This window comes from Typha latifolia, chromosome 6 (assembly GCF_019914945.1).
Source record: "Typha latifolia isolate L0001 chromosome 6, TyphaL0001v2, whole genome shotgun sequence".
NCBI classification, from domain to species: domain Eukaryota; kingdom Viridiplantae; phylum Streptophyta; class Magnoliopsida; order Poales; family Typhaceae; genus Typha; species Typha latifolia.
The window spans coordinates 482,907-499,382 of NC_133091.1; the positions used below are offsets into that span (position 1 = coordinate 482,907).

Genomic DNA, 16,476 nt, shown 5'->3' on the forward strand with positions numbered 1-16,476 from the left:
CATGTTTTCAAAGGCATGTCAAATGGTTTTTTCTATTCCCCTTTTCTGGTTATATGCGCAGCGCACCCCAGCAATATTTAATTTAAAAGTTAAGACAAGAAAAAAGAGGTTAAAAAGATCACGAAGCTAATAGTGCCAAAAAGATGAACCACGTCGGATGGTCAGAAGTTAGAGTCACAAGTCCTACAATACCACGGTCCCACATATGCCTCCATCGGGAACTGCCACGTTTAAGGACAGGGCTCCTGACCGACAAAACGACAAACAGCTGATCCTTCCTTTTGGTTCCTTACCTCGTAAGCCATCCCATTGGTCTGATTCAAATCCTCCCCTATAAATTGCAGTGGCGGGCGATTACTTCACTAACTCTCTTGTCTTCTTCCTCTCTCTGCCTCCCTTCTGCTCATTGCCAGAAAAGCGCTCGTCTCTACTGCGACAGCTCGATCCTTCCATTTGAGAGACCTTAGGTGTAGAACGATCTCCGTTGTCGTGGATTGCTGCATCTCGCACTGGGGGACGCTCGACTAGAGTTGGAGACAGGTTCTTGTTGGAGCTGGGGTTTCTCATCAGAAGAGGCAATTCATCTCTTCTACTTCATCTGATCTTCTGATCTTTCTAATAAAGCTTCTATTTCTTATATCTTATATGATACGACGAACTCCGATTTCTTAGGTTTTGCACTCTGAAAAGTTTTCTCTGATTCATGCCATTTTTGGAAATTTTTAGGCAGTTCAGCTACTATGAAATGAATAGCTTCGAGTCATGCACGGATCTCGCGTCTTTGCTCTGTTCCAGAAGGAATCCGAAGGATTTCCTATTCGATGAAGACGAGATCCAAGCGATGGACGACGACGACGACGGAGCTACTTCGATCACTGGCGAGTTGAGTACTCTCGTCGAAGCCATTCGAGAAGACAACACCTCTCAACTCATATCCTTAACCGAAGCAGATCACGAAACCCTCGATCCGCTCACCATCGCCCATCTCCTCCGCCTCGCGTGCAAGCTCGACTCAGTGGAGTGCGCAAAAGTCTTCATCGAGGGAGAGATCGGAACAGCAGCTCGGATCAACGAGAGAGACGGATCCGGACGGACTCCACTCCAGATAGCGGCGGAGATGCACTCTGCGAAGTGCATCGATCTGCTCCTCCGCAAGAATGCTCGCACTGATATAATATCGAAAGACGGACTCGCTCTCGAAATCGCCTTATCGTGTAAAAGGTAGAGATCAGCACATCTTCTTTCCCCATTTTAATTTTCTTAATCGATCTTCTGTATCCGTGCCAGGATGCAGGTCGATTGGTCACCGAACGAGTCAATCGAAGAGCTAGTCACTCTTCTGAGAGAGAAGGTTCGTTTCGATCCACGATTTGTTATAATTTTTGAAACGCTTGGTTCCTAAATCGGTTTTGGTTGCAGGATCTGAGTGCGATCAAGTTGCTGGCTATGAAAACTAGAGAAGTCGCGGAGATTGTGTATACGAGTGCTATTGAGGGGCGAGCCGTCGCTTTAGCCACGCTGCTTCTGGTGATCGAGGAGAAGATCACGGCGCCGTTGGTTATCAAAAGGGAAGGCACTAAGAGGAATAAGACGATATATGAGTTGGTGTTGGACGAGGCTCTTGCGCTTGCAGACGCGAGCGATGACCGGAGAGAAGCTTTGCTTCGTGTGATTGAGCTTCTCCACCTTTTTGGAGCTGCAACTGCCAGCGAGTCGAAGGAGAGGGGAAATTTGCCGCCTCTGCTTCGGGCTTCTCAGGTACTGGAGCTCACCTTCTTCTTCAAACTCTCGAATATCTGAGAATCTTCAGTATGAATGAATATGACATGATTTTATATCTAAAACATTTAATAAATCTTAGAAACATGGGAAGGCTCTTTGCGACAAAGATGAATTAATGTAGGTGGTGATATGCAAAAAAGCCATTTATATAATAAAACTTCCTTGCATCGCCTCTCTATTGACCTGGGACCGGGACCAGCTTTACGTCAGGTACGTCTCGGGTGATCCGTGATCCGAGCGCACACGTGTCTACGTTTCGGGACGTCCTCAGGGCCGACCACTGGAGCAGTCGTTCCACTTCGGTGTGGAAGGCTGTGTTTCGGCTGTTCGGCAGTACGTACATACGTTGACGTTATCTGAAGAACGCCGTGAGAAGACGTCTCCCATGGCGTGTGGAAGGCAACTCATTTATTTGATTACGTAGAACTTAAGCTTGGGTCGGTTCAAGGCGAGCTGGGATAACGCGGTTTGAGCTCAATTTACTACAATAGCAAATGGGTTTGAGCTCAATTCAACTGGAGGTCCGCCCATTATAAATAACTAGCCCAGGCTTCTAGATCGTGCTCAGCTAGGCCAATAAATAATAATTATGCCAAGTCGAGCTCTAGGGCTTCGTTTAGCATTCCTAAATTGAAATCTAATGCTAACGCTGTGACGGAAGCAATAGTTGCTGAGTAGAATCGACAGGGAACGAGTCCTTGATAGCTTCTTTTCAATAGGTCGGGGACGCGTCTGTCATCAAGATTCTCTTGAAGGAGGACTACGACGTGAATGCAACTGATTTCGATGGGAACACCTCGCTTCACTGGTGCCTCACGGGGAGCCCAAATTCGAAGGATCCCAGGTGATTTATCAGCACTCCTTTTATACAAATTAATTTTCCAATATGTTCCAAAAAAAAGACTTTCAAAATAATAATAATAATAATAATAATAATAATAATAATAATAATAATAATGATGATGATGATGATGATGATGATGATGATGATGATGATAATAATAATAATAATAATAATAATAATAATAATAATGATAATAATGATAATAATAATAATAATAATAATGATAATAATAATAATAATAATAATGATAATAATAATAATAATAATAATAATAATAATAATAATAATAATAATAATAATAATAATAATAATGATAATAATAATAATAATAATAATAATAATAATAATAATAATAATAATGATGATGTTCCAATTCTCACCTTGGCGTTAAATTATTGTACCTTATTGCAGGATCGTATGGCTCCTACTGAGGTATGGAGCCAAAGCGTCCCACAGGAATAGGTTAGGCCTCACCCCAGTCCACGTAGCCGCAGCTAAAGGCAATTTCGAGGCTCTTCAGGTATCCTAACCCCATATTACATTGGATTTGCTTTTTATAATCGATAGCATCATTTCTGGAGTCGATTTTTATTGGTAACACCGCCTTGTTTCTGCTGCATAAAGTTACTTCTCCGTCATGCACCTGAGTGCATAGACATCGCTTCCGAGACAAAAGAAACGCCGTTATTCTTTGCCGTTAAGAGCGATTCGGTAGACTGCGCAAAGCTCCTCTTGCGCTTCGGAGCCAACAGCCAGGCTCTCAACCTCCGGTAAGCAGCTTATTGTCATGATTATTTTTTCCAATTTTGTACTTGGTTATCTCCTTATGACGCTGCAATTTTATTTCTTTTCCAGAAGGCAAAGGCCAGTAGACTTTGCCAAATCACAGGACATGCGTTTCATTCTTAACCCGACGAACCATGGAGCTTGTAAGTCACCATTTAGTATCTAGTATTAGAGAACCAAGTAGGCTCGCCAAATTGTATCACAAAATCTTGTATTCTATTCCAGGGGGCTGTTCTAGCCGTAACGATGGGTTAAACTTGGCGAAGTACGAACAACTTCTGGAATTAGGCGAAGCTGCACTAACTGGACGGTGAAATAAATCTTTATCATATAGTTCTGGACGTCTAATATGACCTAATATGCTGCTTACATTTTTGACACAAATGAACTGACAGCCAAACTCAGCTGAAATCGCCAGTTTGCCGCTTCTATGAATCCCGGAGCGGTTGCGTGAGAGGCTCCAAATGCTACTATGCACACGGGGAAGTCGACCGCAGAGGAGTCAAGTACGTATCCAAGGTAAGCAGTCGTTTATATACATGTAGCATCCAATAGTGTTCTTTGGAATGTTATTAATGCTCTCAAACACTGTTCAGAATCCATTCGGTCTGAAGGGAGACTTCCGTAGGAAGGTGTTTGTTGGTGGTCTCCCGCTTACCGTGGACTCAGGTCAGTTCAATAATCATCTCTGTTCTAAATTTCTAATCTTCGTGCCTTGGACTACACAGTGATGACGGGCTGATTGACAGAATACCTCAAGGAGTTCTTCCATGCTGAATTTGGACCCGTGGAGGATGCTGTGGTCATCGAGACACAAGCTGGCGGCCAAACGCACTCACGGGGCTTCGGTTTTGTCACGTTTGAGAAGGAGGAGACGGTGGTCGCGGCGTTAGAAACCCATTTTATCATCATCTTTGGCAAGAAAGTGGAGATCAAAAGTGCCGTTGCTAAGCCAACATTATCATCAGATGAACCGGCGGAGAAGCAGGGCAGGCAGATGGCGCAGTCATTTCCTGAGAAGAGCCTTCCTGCATGGTTTCTTAAGTTCCGGGAATGGCTACCACTTTTCCTCAAGGAGACATGCAAGAGACTTGGAGAAGGAGAATGGTACCCTCTGTCCTCTCTTAAGGGTGACTTCAGGGTCACTTGCAGGATGGAGCTTGACCACGCATCACTTGGCTTCCCTAAGCTTAGCGACTTCATGCGCGCCATCCCTGGCATTTGCAAGATGCGGATTGTTCCTGTGGGAAATGGCCCTGCGACACACATGGTCCTTCAACCGTCTCGCTCTGTGACGCAGCATGTGCCATTGCTCGCACCGCTATCAAAGCAGGATGATGATTATACTGTGAATAGTTCTGTTGAGGAAAGTTCTTCAAGGACTTCAGGAGTTGATTTTCTCGATTCAGAATATACGGAGTCAAAGATTGCATGCCACGGAGATCATCATTCTGAAGAAATAGGAGGAGTAAGTTCTAATAACAATGGAGCTGGACAGAGCTTTTCTTTCTTCCAGACGCAGTGGGACCGCCATCCGGTAAGCTGTCTCTTTAGCGATAGTGCGTTATATTGTGTTTGGATTCTATATTGTTGTGGAGCTTACATTGCTCAATCTACTGAAGCTTGCATTTCCTGAGTGCGGATCCTGCATCCTCTGCCAATCTCTGGAAGCCTCATTTCAGCTTATCCCATGCCTCCACAAGGTGTGTGGCATCTGCTTCATGAAACGAACCTTTGAAGCATGCAAGATTTGTGGTGCATTTGTTCACCATATCAAGCCTTGTCCTTCGGAGCCAGATGACTCGGATATGGTAATTGGGTCGCTATAATAATTCTCCAGTTTAAATATGATTGATGCCTTTTGTGAGTCGAACAGCCCAACTGAAGTTGATGAATTTAATATCTATGGTATTGCACTGTTTGATGGGTTGCTTAGCATGCAGGGAATTTTTGGAGAGCAATCTCACAGCTGGCAGAGGTCCATGCCCACTTTCTCCAGCATGGAAGCAAGAAGAGCTCCTGCAGAGCCTAAGTGCCAATACATAATTGCTTGCCAAGGGGCTAAGGCAATAACCAGCTGTTTACCCTGTGGACACGCTGTTTCCTGCCATCGATGCATACCAGCTCTTGCAAGGATGCCGAAAATTTGTGTCATATGTGGCAATGAGGTGGAAAGTTTTATGTTTTCTGAAGATTAGTGTGCTCTACAATCCTTTAGATCTCTAGGTACCTCATATACCACATTTGCTGCATGAAGGGAACAATAAAGCAAACCTGTAAGCTAGTGGAGGAGAAGCCTCTCCTTCAATTTTGGTGTGCTTGCAGGATATCTGCCAACTTGTGATTCTTACCTTCACTTTAGCCATCTAATCCTGCTCCTGTAAGTTTGAGGAGGACCATTCCCTCCAATTTTGATTTGCTTACAGGATATATCATTTTGATTCTTCCATTTACTTAGACATTTATACTTCTTAATTTGCATGCAAAGAAAAACGATACAACTGGTACTGGGTTTAAGCAGACGAGATGCAGCAAATTAGCAGACATTGTTTCTGTGGTTTGAGTCAAAGTCCACATCATTCAAATATAGGAGGAATACTAGTAAAGATCATTTCCATTCCTTTTTAAGTGGTACCTGGATGCAAAGTTGCCACTTAATCCATGAAAAATAAAATAACTACTGAATTAGGATTTCCCTGGCTGACATTACCACAGATCACATGTTCCAGATGGCTTTCAGGTTTGAACATTGAGGGGTTCAAGAATTTTTTGTTGTAACAAATATATGATAAAGTTAAATTACTGTAAATTTTGCTAGCTGATGCATCTGAATAACGCTCATTTGCGTAAGACATTCTGCCACAAGAGTTGCAGCTATGAAATCTCTCACTTCTGTTCCTCCAGATCATAAATATATTTGGATCAAGTTTGTCTCATGCGAAAGGTTTGTTCTCTGCCTTCTTTTCTGACTGATATTCAAAATGATGAGTTTCAAAACAATTTTGAAACCTTATTCCTGAAGTCACTTGCACCTCTCAGTTACTGTACTGTGGGCTTTTGGAAGAACTTCTATTTTTAACTTTAGTTGGAAGACATTTTGTTGTATTCTTTGGTAGAACTACAAAATGATTAGTTCTATGTACATTATGGAATATGAATATAAAATCTCTAGGCAATACATAATGACTAGATGCTATGGATGCATCTTATAGTCTCAACCAGCATTTATATGTAGGTTATGGTTTATCCAGAAGCATGCTTGGTATACAAAGCAAATGGCTAAGAAATTGCAGCTTTTGTAGGCACCAAGTGAAGCAGTCAAGCAGGCTCAGGAATTAAAACTTTGGAAGCCATGGCATTGTCAAGTACTTTGACACATTCACTTAGTGATTACGTGTGGCAAGTAAGTTATTCTAATATAAGTAATTTCTCTTTGTCTGTTGAGTATTAATTCGAGCAAGTCTGGAAGTCCCCAGATGATGATCATTTTTTGCCTAATATTCTGTAGAGCACTCTGCTTTGGCACTTTCTCAGAGACATTCCTTCACTAGTTTTCACATTTGGGTTCTATCAATTATGGTAAACGAAGTATGATAATAATCATAGTAGAGTATTAAATTTTTGTACTTATATTTTCCCATTATTTTCGTGCACAGTACATAAACAAGAATTTCCATGTTGATGACTTTTCTTCTGGCTAAGGTTATACATATAGTGGCCAACATGCTAGATGGTTTATGCACCATAATCGCACATACCTAATTATGTTGTATGGTTCAGATAGGGACAATAGAAGTGCTCAATTACACAATATTCCCTTCCTGTATTCTGGCAGCCTCATTATTCTACTTATGGCCTAAGACTGAAGATTGATTTTGAAGATCTGATCTTCCACCAAAGTGTGGCTTAAGCATGAGGCTATTCAACCTCTTTATCTTTAAATAGTAGCGAGTAGCACTCAGTATATCATATACTGATATAAATGTTTTTGTTTATGAGCTGTATATTTAAGGAATCAAAAGAGGAGGTAACAGCTATATCAAACAACAATAGAGGACATCTTTTAGTAATCCATGAACCAGGATCAGTGTAGAAGCTTGCTTTCTTAGAAGGTTTATTGAGGTCATCATTAGATGTCATATGGAGTATGGACCATGTGTATGCATTGGATGTCAAATAATCAACACAAGTATAAAGATCAAGTTTATGGATGAAAGAAGAATATGACAATGAGTGAAAAATTAAAACTTTAGACTGCTCAGGTAGTTGTTGAAATGGCACAAATTCAACTAAGAGGAAGCAGCTAAGATTTACTTTTTACTTAGTTATGATCTGAATGCCAATCTCTAGTATAAATAAGCTCAATCTTCAAATTATGTAAATATGTAATAGAAATGAAGGCTTCGAGCAATTCAAATTTTCTCCTCTGTATATATTTCTTCTCTAAATGCTAACATAGAAGAAGGATATCATGTACATATCTATTGAAGAGCTACGCTTGATCTCCCTCTTGACTCAGTGCACATTTTGCATCGCTACCTTGGTTGACTGAAAAAATCATCCCACTCATGCTTTCCTCCCCTTCCCAGCAATGCATACTTCCAGCTATCCTCTTCTGTAAACGCTGGAGATACCCCTTCTCTAACCTTCCTTACCCTCTCAATCACTCCTTCCACTGCCACATCAAATGCATCCTTCTCACTCTCAATTTTATACCTTGGATCTTTATAAATCAACCTTGGTATCATACTTATAACTTCCTCCCTCATAGCTCTCACTTCCTCATCACTATATCTTTGCAGCACCTCCTCTATCCGCACCTTCCCTTCCCTCACCTCATCCTCAGATATGAATACTGAATACTTTGTATAGTCTTTTGGCAGATGCCATGTATACTGCACATACGCCGACCCCGGATGGAAGAACACAGGTACACAGCCCGCCACCATCGCATCGAATACGGACCGCCTTGTGTACGAGTCGCCTTGCGGCTGCAAGCAGAAGACTGAGTTCTGGAACAAGTTCATGACACTGCTTGGTGAATGGCACTTGCTCGCGCCGAAATCACACTCAAGAAGCTTGCAGTGGGCCGACGTCAGGCACTGGTCTATGATGCGGCCACGGATCGACGCCATCTGGTTCGGCCTCGGCGCCCCGGCGAAAGAGAATAGCCAAGGTCTGTTCATTCCCCTCATCTTGTTTTGCCAAGAGACTACTTCATAGTAGTTTGAAGGGTGGAAGTAAGTAGGATACGGTATTCCGAAATCATTACTATGCCATGGACTAGATTCTATCACAAGCACTGTCATGTTCTTCGTCTCCGGGAGGAGCAAGAACTTGCTCCCCCAGTTGGTTTCCTCGTCGGTTAACCGTCGGAAGTCCCATGTTATCCTCCCTGCCACGAGGAAATGGTCTTTTCCGCCCATTGGGGCCCACTCAGGCCTCGACTTGAGCCATCGGACAAGGTCCAGTGAGGTTGAATCCCGCATTGAGATATTGTATCCCCATAAGTATCGGGCAAGGTCGAGACCGACATAGTAAGGCACGAAGATGGCGGAGGCTCGGGAGGAGTCGGTGGTCAAGCACACGTACTGCTTCATCCGGTTGTGAAAGATGACTTCAAGGCTGAATTGGTTGGTGGCATACCACCCGGTATTGGAGAAAACACCATCGGCGCCGTTGAGCCGTGGGCCAAGGCCGGCATTGGAGATGAAGCGGCACATGTCGGTCCAAGCACTGAGGATGTGACAATCACGAAGCATATCGGAGTTGAACCGGTGAGGAAGGTCGTGGATGTAAATGTATCGACCAACACATTGATCGTTCAGCGATGGATGGTTCAACATGGAACTTTGCGTAGGAAATGTTAACTCGGAATGCTGAGAGTAGAAGATGATGAACCAGATGACACAAGAGATTGGAAGGAATGAACAGAAGGGATACCTTATTCTAATTTTTCCAAAACATTTTTCCATGTCTAGCTTTCAGAACGGGGAACTATCTGAGGTGTTGGCATATGGTTGCAGGGGGGTTGTTTGATGAGGAGGAAGAAGCGACTCTTGGAGGTAGATTCATGTACAGTTCGGACGTTTGAGTTTGGCCAAGTATAGAATGTTATTATTCTCGGACAGCTCAAGATGTAAGTGCATTAATGGTAAGAGTTAAAGGAGAAAGAATAATTTTTAGAATAGAGAAGTGTGTGAATCAACAAGCTCTTGGAACGACCGAGGAGTTTTTTTATTTGAACAAACCGGGTCTCAGCTCCTGTTTCATTAGAAACTTAAACAAAATAATCTGCATCACAGATTACCACTACAAAGTTCAGAAATTGTGAAGGTATACTATATTTCTTACCTCATTAGTGCAATGTGATAGATATGATCCTCTGTTCTCTAAGCAAACAAATGGTAAGCTTTTAGTATAAATTCTCATATCTTCTCTCTATAAATTCAAATAACCCCTTAACAAGAGCATGGAGAATTGCAGCTAATGCAGGGGCCAATACAATGAATTTTGAAGATTCCGGTGCACGTTTTAAAGAATCATGTAAACAGAGTGCTTGCCACGTTGGGTGGTACGTGAGATAAAGAAAGGAACAGAGAAAGCAAATTGTGACAAAATTAAGACTTCCAGGTTGCACTTGTTTGCTTCATCATATTATTGCAGAAAAGCTCAGGCTAACCTTACTGAATTCCATTGTAGGTACGAATTAAATGAGACAATGCTTGCTTGTTTGTTTTATCACTGGACGGGCGTATTGCACAAGGCATCTTGTTTGGTACGTATCATTCTCTGAGTGGATATAATTTATGTTCATTTCATTAATGAGCAGTTGGATAGAAACTAATTGACATCATAATCTCGTTTACAAACTCCTGAGATGATAGCTGTTGATTGGAATAATGATTGGGCTTAGCAGTGTTTGGTTACATTATGAGATATAGGTGAGGCATGCACTACCATAGCGATTGGGTGAGGTTGCCGGTATATTTTGTTCTCTATTATTGGACATTAAAGAATAAATGAGACTTACATCTCTGAGCAAGATGTGCACGTGGCGAAGAAAGGTTTATATGTCCATCTAGTGGATGTAATAATAGTATAATACCCATGCGGTCTAGCAATTTTATTTTGTCCTTCAGTAAAGTAGAACATGGTTAGAATTTAGAAAGAAAGACAAAAGAACAGACTATTTAAGCATTCGAAAAGAGTAATTGAAATTTTTTGTGTAAACTCGGAAGTGGGAAGGATATTAGGTAACCTGCACAAATTATATAGTTTCCATGTCTATCTTTATGGCCCGGGGGCTACTGAAGCCTTTGCAATTCAACTTGCTTAGCACGCCTTTGCCTTGGCCTCCCACTCGTTCACACGTTGTAGAAAATGTCAGAACAATGTATACAAGTCATATTTGGGGTTTAACATATTTTTAGGGTAGTTATACCTAAACCTTATGAACTATTGCTCATATATATATATATATATATATATGGTGAAATCTTTTCCCTTTAATTATTAGTTATTTTTAAAATAGTCCTTCTGTTAGATTTTTTAAAAAAAGCATGGATTAATATTAGACTCCTTGAAGTTCACTTTACCCTTATTTTTAAGAAAATAAAAAAAGATAGAAAAAATAGTAAAATAGTTATTTGATGTTTTTAGTTAATAAGAGGATGAGAAGTTTTTCATATTTCACGGGATAATTTGTACCAAAAAAGGTGATGTATATAATTATCTCTCTAAATTTTTTATTCGTCTCATGTAAAGTAGCATTACTGTGCCCTTTTCTTTTTGGCCTTTTCCAAATCAAATGCATCTAGTTGATTTCTTCAAGGTAATCTAACAACTATATGTATATCAGTATATATCCAACCACAAATTAATGGCATCACATGAATCTTTTCAATAAATTGATGTTATTCAGCTGTAGCGTATGGAAGGTGGGCTTTTGCAACAACTATACTTATATTAGGTAGGAGCCGATTTACAAATAGTTGGATTTGAATTCTATTTTGTTTGAATTTATAATGTCATCTACTTGCAGAATTTGACTTTTAGAAATCGAGTTCTACTTTGGGCCTTCAGATTTGGCTTTGTCCATTTGACTGTTCGTATACCTAGGCAACATTTGGAGTACTGTTTAGCATCAGAAGAGATTGCTTACAACGTATGTAAGAGTAGTTATGCACCAAGGCATTCAACAACTCCCAACGTAGACGAGGGCAAGGAATAGCTTGGAAGGCGGGCCACGACCACGAGATTGTTTTCGATTGTAAGCAAAGCTGATGATGATGTGGGTCCGGAGTTTGCTGAAAGAGTCGTTGGATCCCTCAACCGGGTTGATATGATAGGAGTTGACGTTGCTTGCCAGTTATCTACCAAACCATGAAAAAGATTGATAAATTTATTACGAATACGAGAGGAGGCCTATTAGTTTTCAATTAATTGCCTTCCTGTCTTTATAACACATTAGCTAGACCTTTGAGATGTTCAAAGTTACACATCAATACCATCACTGAATAGGATATATTAATGGACAATGTGAGGGAAAATTGCATTTCGTATCTCGTACAGTTTTGCGTACAGCATATCCCATATCCCGCGAATGAAGGACATCCTATGCCCTCCATTCCCACTTTATTTACGTTCCGTGCCCCACCATATCTCCTACCTTCAAGTATTCCTTTCCTTCTCTCTTGCATGCTTCTTTTTTCCAGTACTAATTCTCTCTCCCCTTTCATCCCAACCTCTCTTATCTGATAGTAGAATTGGATAACTTTTCCTCGCTATCTACAAGCGGAACACAGTTATCCCAGTGGGTAGCGCAATTTATTCCTCGCGGATGCGGAGGCAAAGCAGCGGCGAGGTCCAGATAAAGATACCAAAGCGCGGGGACAACTCCGTCCACCCCCTCGAGGTTACTCAGCCCGGACTTCCGTCCCCACCGCCACTGAGGGGGGATCCGCCTGCAAGAATTCGACGGCCGTTTCGGAGGTGGTCTCCATGGCTGGTGCCGATCTTCGTGGTGGCGAACGTGGTCCTGTTCATCGTGACCATGTACATCAACAATTGCCCCAAGAATTCGGTCAAGTCATGTGCCGCTCGATTCCTCGGAAGGTTCGCCTTCCAGCCCACCAAGGAGAACCCGCTCCTCGGTCCCTCCTCTGCTACGTAAGCTTCTTTCTCTCTCTCCTCTCCCTCTAAATTTGCAGTCAGATGGTTGGAATGGGGAAAGATTTTATTTTGGAATCAAAGAGATAGTTGATGACTTAAGAATTAGTAAATGTTGTGAAGCCAAGGGAATTTATGGATCCTAGATTTTCTGTAAATTTCTTTGATACCTTGAGGTTAATTTAGCTTAGTTATTTTAAAGAAAGATCCGATTTTGATTGTTGAAGACTGCCCAATTGCAGGGATCATGTATGCTTTCTCCATTTGGTTTGTCCTTCGAAGTCTGACTTTTCTAGTTGAATTTTGGCTCTTCTTGGAATCAACTCGCATCTGCTATGTTACTAAATCCTCCGGTGGAATTACTTGTTTTACCCTGACAAACGATGGAGTAGATTTTGGGGGATTCTAGTAGCTGGTCGCAGGAAGAATTTAAGGATGAAGAATATTGTGCCTCTTATATTTTGGACAACAAGTTTTCCCTTCTGATTCAACAAGAGTCAGAGGGAGAGCTTGCTCAGACTAAAGTTGTTGACACAATAAAATTGGGGACTTGATGCTATAATTTCTAAAACTATTACACAAAAATAAAGAGAATGAATAATAGAAAGTCTAACTTGATCTTTGATGAATTACAATGCTTGGTTTATTACCCACTAGTGTTAACTGGGAATCTTGAAGTAAAAAAATAGCTTATTGCCTGAGTTTTCTATTATTGTACTTACGCTGATAAGAAGGATAGGAACTTTGAATAACTTTATATGTTCAAATTTATCAGGTTGGTGAAGATGGGAGCTCTAGATGTGAATAGAGTGGTTAAAGGGCACCAAGGATGGCGCCTGATGAGTTGCATCTGGCTACATGCTGGGGTTGTTCATATACTCGCCAATATGTTGAGTCTTCTTGTGATTGGAATTCAACTTGAGCAAGAGTTTGGGTTTGGTATGTGGTGAATAATTTTCATTCAATTAGTATTATGATATGTTTTCTCACGGAAACAGTTTAGACCAGTATTGCTGCATTTGTACCGTGGAGCATCTCTTTGAATGAATAAATCTTTTTCTCTCTGCTTCCACTGATTCTTGTTGCTTTTATTTTTGGCTTGTTCTGTGATATTCATGGACTTGTGGAACAACTTTTGTGTGGTGATTTTTCTCCTTTGAGGTTTTTGATAATTTCAATAAAGATGACTTGGGTCATATAGCAGTGGTTTAACCAAATAACTCCTTTTGTATTAGCAGGTCAATTAACTATATTGTAAAAAAAATTGGGAGTACTACTGGACATTCCACACATATATTGGAGCACAAAAATTGTTCCTGTGTAGTCTATAATTAACAAGAGCTGGCAAACATGCATATATCATTCCCATTGATCCTCTTTTTGCAAAAATTAAGATCTTGATCACTAGATCTCTAATCTGTTCTTGCCAGAGGTGATGTTTCTGATATGTATTACACTACAGGATTTTTATCTTTTATCAACCTCTAGGAACTTCTTATATGACAGTTAATCTTCCATTCTTTCTTTATCCAATGGCAGCATGCCTCTATACATTCTTAAGTGAATTTTGTACCATTCATGAAGATTTTGCAATAGCTGCTTTGATCTATATCCTCGTGTTTCTTGTATCTCATTCTATATATTAATTTATGCATAGTTTAGGAGTAATTTAAAATATTTCTTTCTGCTTATGCAGTGAAAATTGGTCTTTTATACGTCATTTCTGGGCTTGGTGGGAGCTTGTTGTCTGCTCTCTTCATCCAATCCAGTATCTCAGTTGGTGCCTCGGGTGCCGTTTTTGGATTACTTGGTGCCATGCTTTCAGAACTTATAATTAATTGGACAATATATGCAAATAAGGTAGTCATTTCTTTATGCTGCTCAGCAGCAGTGGTTTCTGGGTTTCTGCAGTATGTTCAGTTCTCTGATGCCCATTTTCTGTTGTCAGTGTGCAGCGCTGGTGACCCTCGTCTTTATAGTAGTAGTAAACTTGGCTCTTGGATTACTCCCCCATGTGGACAACTTTGCTCATATCGGAGGATTTGTCTCAGGGTTCCTTCTTGGTTTTGTTTTTCTGGTTCGCCCTCACTTTGGATATGTCAGCCAAAAACATGCTCCTACTGGATATCATAGAGGTCCAGTTAGACAGAAGCACAAGATTTATCAGTATATTTTGTTGATTCTCGCTGCCATCATTCTAACTGTTGGGTAAGTCACTGAAGATCATTTCTTAATTATGAATGGCAATGTGCCAACATCTTTGCTTGATAAGCCCACATGCCTTTTGATTTCACAAAAAATGTTATTTAGAAAGAAAGGTTTTCATTATCTACTGTTGGATCTCTGAATTCATTATTTCATTTTATCTCTTTGAACATAGTGGCTTCTGTGACAACTAGGAACATATAAACTCGTGGAAACAATGATAAATCGTTTTCTATCTAGTTACAGCTGACTTTATGAGTTCTTACATGGCAGTCATTTCTGAGAAACAGCCTCTTCTGAATAGTTCTAACCATGTGTTGGGCTAGCTATTTTACTCCACTTAATAAGCCCTTCTGACACATATGAGACATTATTTTGTAGTATGAAGTATGAAATTCAGAATTTGCACTTGGCTAACCGACACTTTTATCTGGAAGTGGGAAGTTAACTAATGTAACAAGTTAGGTCAGATAATTGTTGGATTGTTAAGAAAAGACTAGAAATTTATTAACAAATATTATACTCTTTCATTCATCAAATGTTTAGAGGATTTAATTTTTTCCATCTTCTTTCTTCTATTTTGCTGTTAGGTGATCCAAATATTTGCATTTGACAATTGCTTCTCTTTGACGGAAGGTTTTACATAAAATTTTGTAGGTTCACTGTCGGTTTGGTTATGCTATTTCGAGGGGTCAATGGAAATGATCATTGTTCCTGGTGCCATTATCTAAGTTGTATCCCGACGAAGAAATGGAATTGCAATTCATCACCAACATATTGCGAGGTAAGATTCTTTGACTTGTATTGGCGCACAGGCACCTTGCAGATGTCTTCTCTTTTCTGTTTTGTTATTAAAGGCGCTGGATGATCTGCAGTCATGATTTAGAGGTGCATAAAAATGTTTATATGATCTTTTTTCTCTATAACTTTGATTCGTATTTCTTTTTCGCAGTCATTTATAGCTGGGAATACTGTGAACTTGACATGCGGAGGAAATGGAAAATCCCAAAGCTACTTCTTACCCAATGCATCTGATGCTCAGATTACAGAGTTGTGTTCCCAGCAATGCAGTTAAGAAGGGTCCAAAATTTGCCTCTCTAAAATGATTCTGTATGTAGATGCTAGGATGTACTTGTGCTTTGGTACCTTATAGCTTTACCTAGTATATATGTTTGCATGTGACACGACATACATTGCGTAGAATGGAACACAAAACTTCAGAAGAAAGACAAATATCATTTTGTATAACATCCATCTTATAGATATCATTCGACTCTTTGCCATGAAGGTTTATATTTCGGGCCGGCTCCCATTTCTCTCAGGTCTAACTTGCAGTCAACTTATCTTAGTAGCTAGCTGTGAGATATCGTTGGGGGAGGGAGAGCTTGTAATTTGTGACAGTATTTTTTAAAAAAAAAAAAATTCTTACCCCTCAAGCCTATTTGTTGTAGACTGGATAAAAAGACAAATCTTTCTTGTTCAAATCATCCGTGTATATAAGAATACTATGAAAAATTCATCAAGAATCAACTTCAATATTTACAATCACAGTCTTTATTATGAGCTGATAAAATCTTACCATTAAACCGTAGTGGCTGAAGAGATGTACTCTCTACCATTTGAAATCTTTAATATCCAAAATGAGTATAATTAGATAATAATCAGTATCATATGATTTTTATTTCCTT

General features: G+C 40.3%; 2 protein-coding genes across 4 annotated transcripts; one reads left to right on the forward strand and one right to left on the reverse strand.

Moving 5' to 3' along the window:
* The first annotated feature begins 143 nt into the window (after positions 1 to 143).
* On the forward strand, positions 144 to 16,081 carry LOC140790297 (RHOMBOID-like protein 2). Of its 3 annotated transcripts, XM_073140318.1 has the most exons (20): positions 144 to 296; positions 414 to 575; positions 727 to 1,221; positions 1,288 to 1,351; positions 1,420 to 1,758; positions 2,502 to 2,626; positions 3,038 to 3,146; positions 3,251 to 3,396; positions 3,482 to 3,555; positions 3,638 to 3,722; positions 3,808 to 3,931; positions 4,009 to 4,081; positions 4,162 to 4,949; positions 5,035 to 5,223; positions 5,356 to 5,580; positions 6,715 to 6,815; positions 8,285 to 9,819; positions 9,899 to 10,045; positions 10,115 to 10,190; positions 11,457 to 11,974. In XM_073140318.1, the coding sequence occupies exons 3-16, from the start codon at positions 746 to 748 to the stop codon at positions 6,784 to 6,786; spliced, it is 2,889 nt and encodes a 962-aa protein (XP_072996419.1). In that variant the 5' UTR covers positions 144 to 296; positions 414 to 575; positions 727 to 745; the 3' UTR covers positions 6,787 to 6,815; positions 8,285 to 9,819; positions 9,899 to 10,045; positions 10,115 to 10,190; positions 11,457 to 11,974. The 3 variants fall into 3 exon arrangements, with proteins under 3 accessions (XP_072996419.1, XP_072996421.1, XP_072996420.1); XM_073140320.1 differs by lacking the exons at positions 144 to 296; positions 414 to 575; positions 727 to 1,221; ... (12 more) ...; positions 6,715 to 6,815; positions 11,457 to 11,974 and adding exons at positions 13,359 to 13,522; positions 14,280 to 14,443; positions 14,532 to 14,791; positions 15,446 to 15,572; positions 15,741 to 16,081 and having other exon boundaries at positions 9,297 to 10,045; XM_073140319.1 differs by lacking the exons at positions 144 to 296; positions 414 to 575; positions 727 to 1,221; ... (14 more) ...; positions 9,899 to 10,045; positions 10,115 to 10,190 and adding exons at positions 13,359 to 13,522; positions 14,280 to 14,443; positions 14,532 to 14,791; positions 15,446 to 15,572; positions 15,741 to 16,081 and having other exon boundaries at positions 11,548 to 12,583.
* LOC140790298 (xyloglucan galactosyltransferase KATAMARI1 homolog) lies at positions 7,948 to 9,656 on the reverse strand. Its single transcript, XM_073140321.1, has one exon. The coding sequence runs from the start codon at positions 9,385 to 9,387 to the stop codon at positions 7,948 to 7,950; it is 1,440 nt and encodes a 479-aa protein (XP_072996422.1). The 5' UTR covers positions 9,388 to 9,656.
* Positions 16,082 to 16,476: the final 395 nt, after the last annotated feature.

Coding starts and splice junctions, on each gene's coding strand:
- LOC140790297 (XM_073140318.1), top strand. CDS start 746: ATGAATAGCTTCGAGTCATGCACGGATCTCGCGTCTTTGCTCTGTTCC. Junction 1,759..2,501: donor CTCTGCTTCGGGCTTCTCAG/GTACTGGAGCTC, acceptor TCTTTTCAATAG/GTCGGGGACGCGTCTGTCAT. Junction 2,627..3,037: donor CCAAATTCGAAGGATCCCAG/GTGATTTATCAG, acceptor ACCTTATTGCAG/GATCGTATGGCTCCTACTGA.
- LOC140790298 (XM_073140321.1), bottom strand. CDS start 9,387: ATGGAAAAATGTTTTGGAAAAATTAGAATAAGGTATCCCTTCTGTTCA.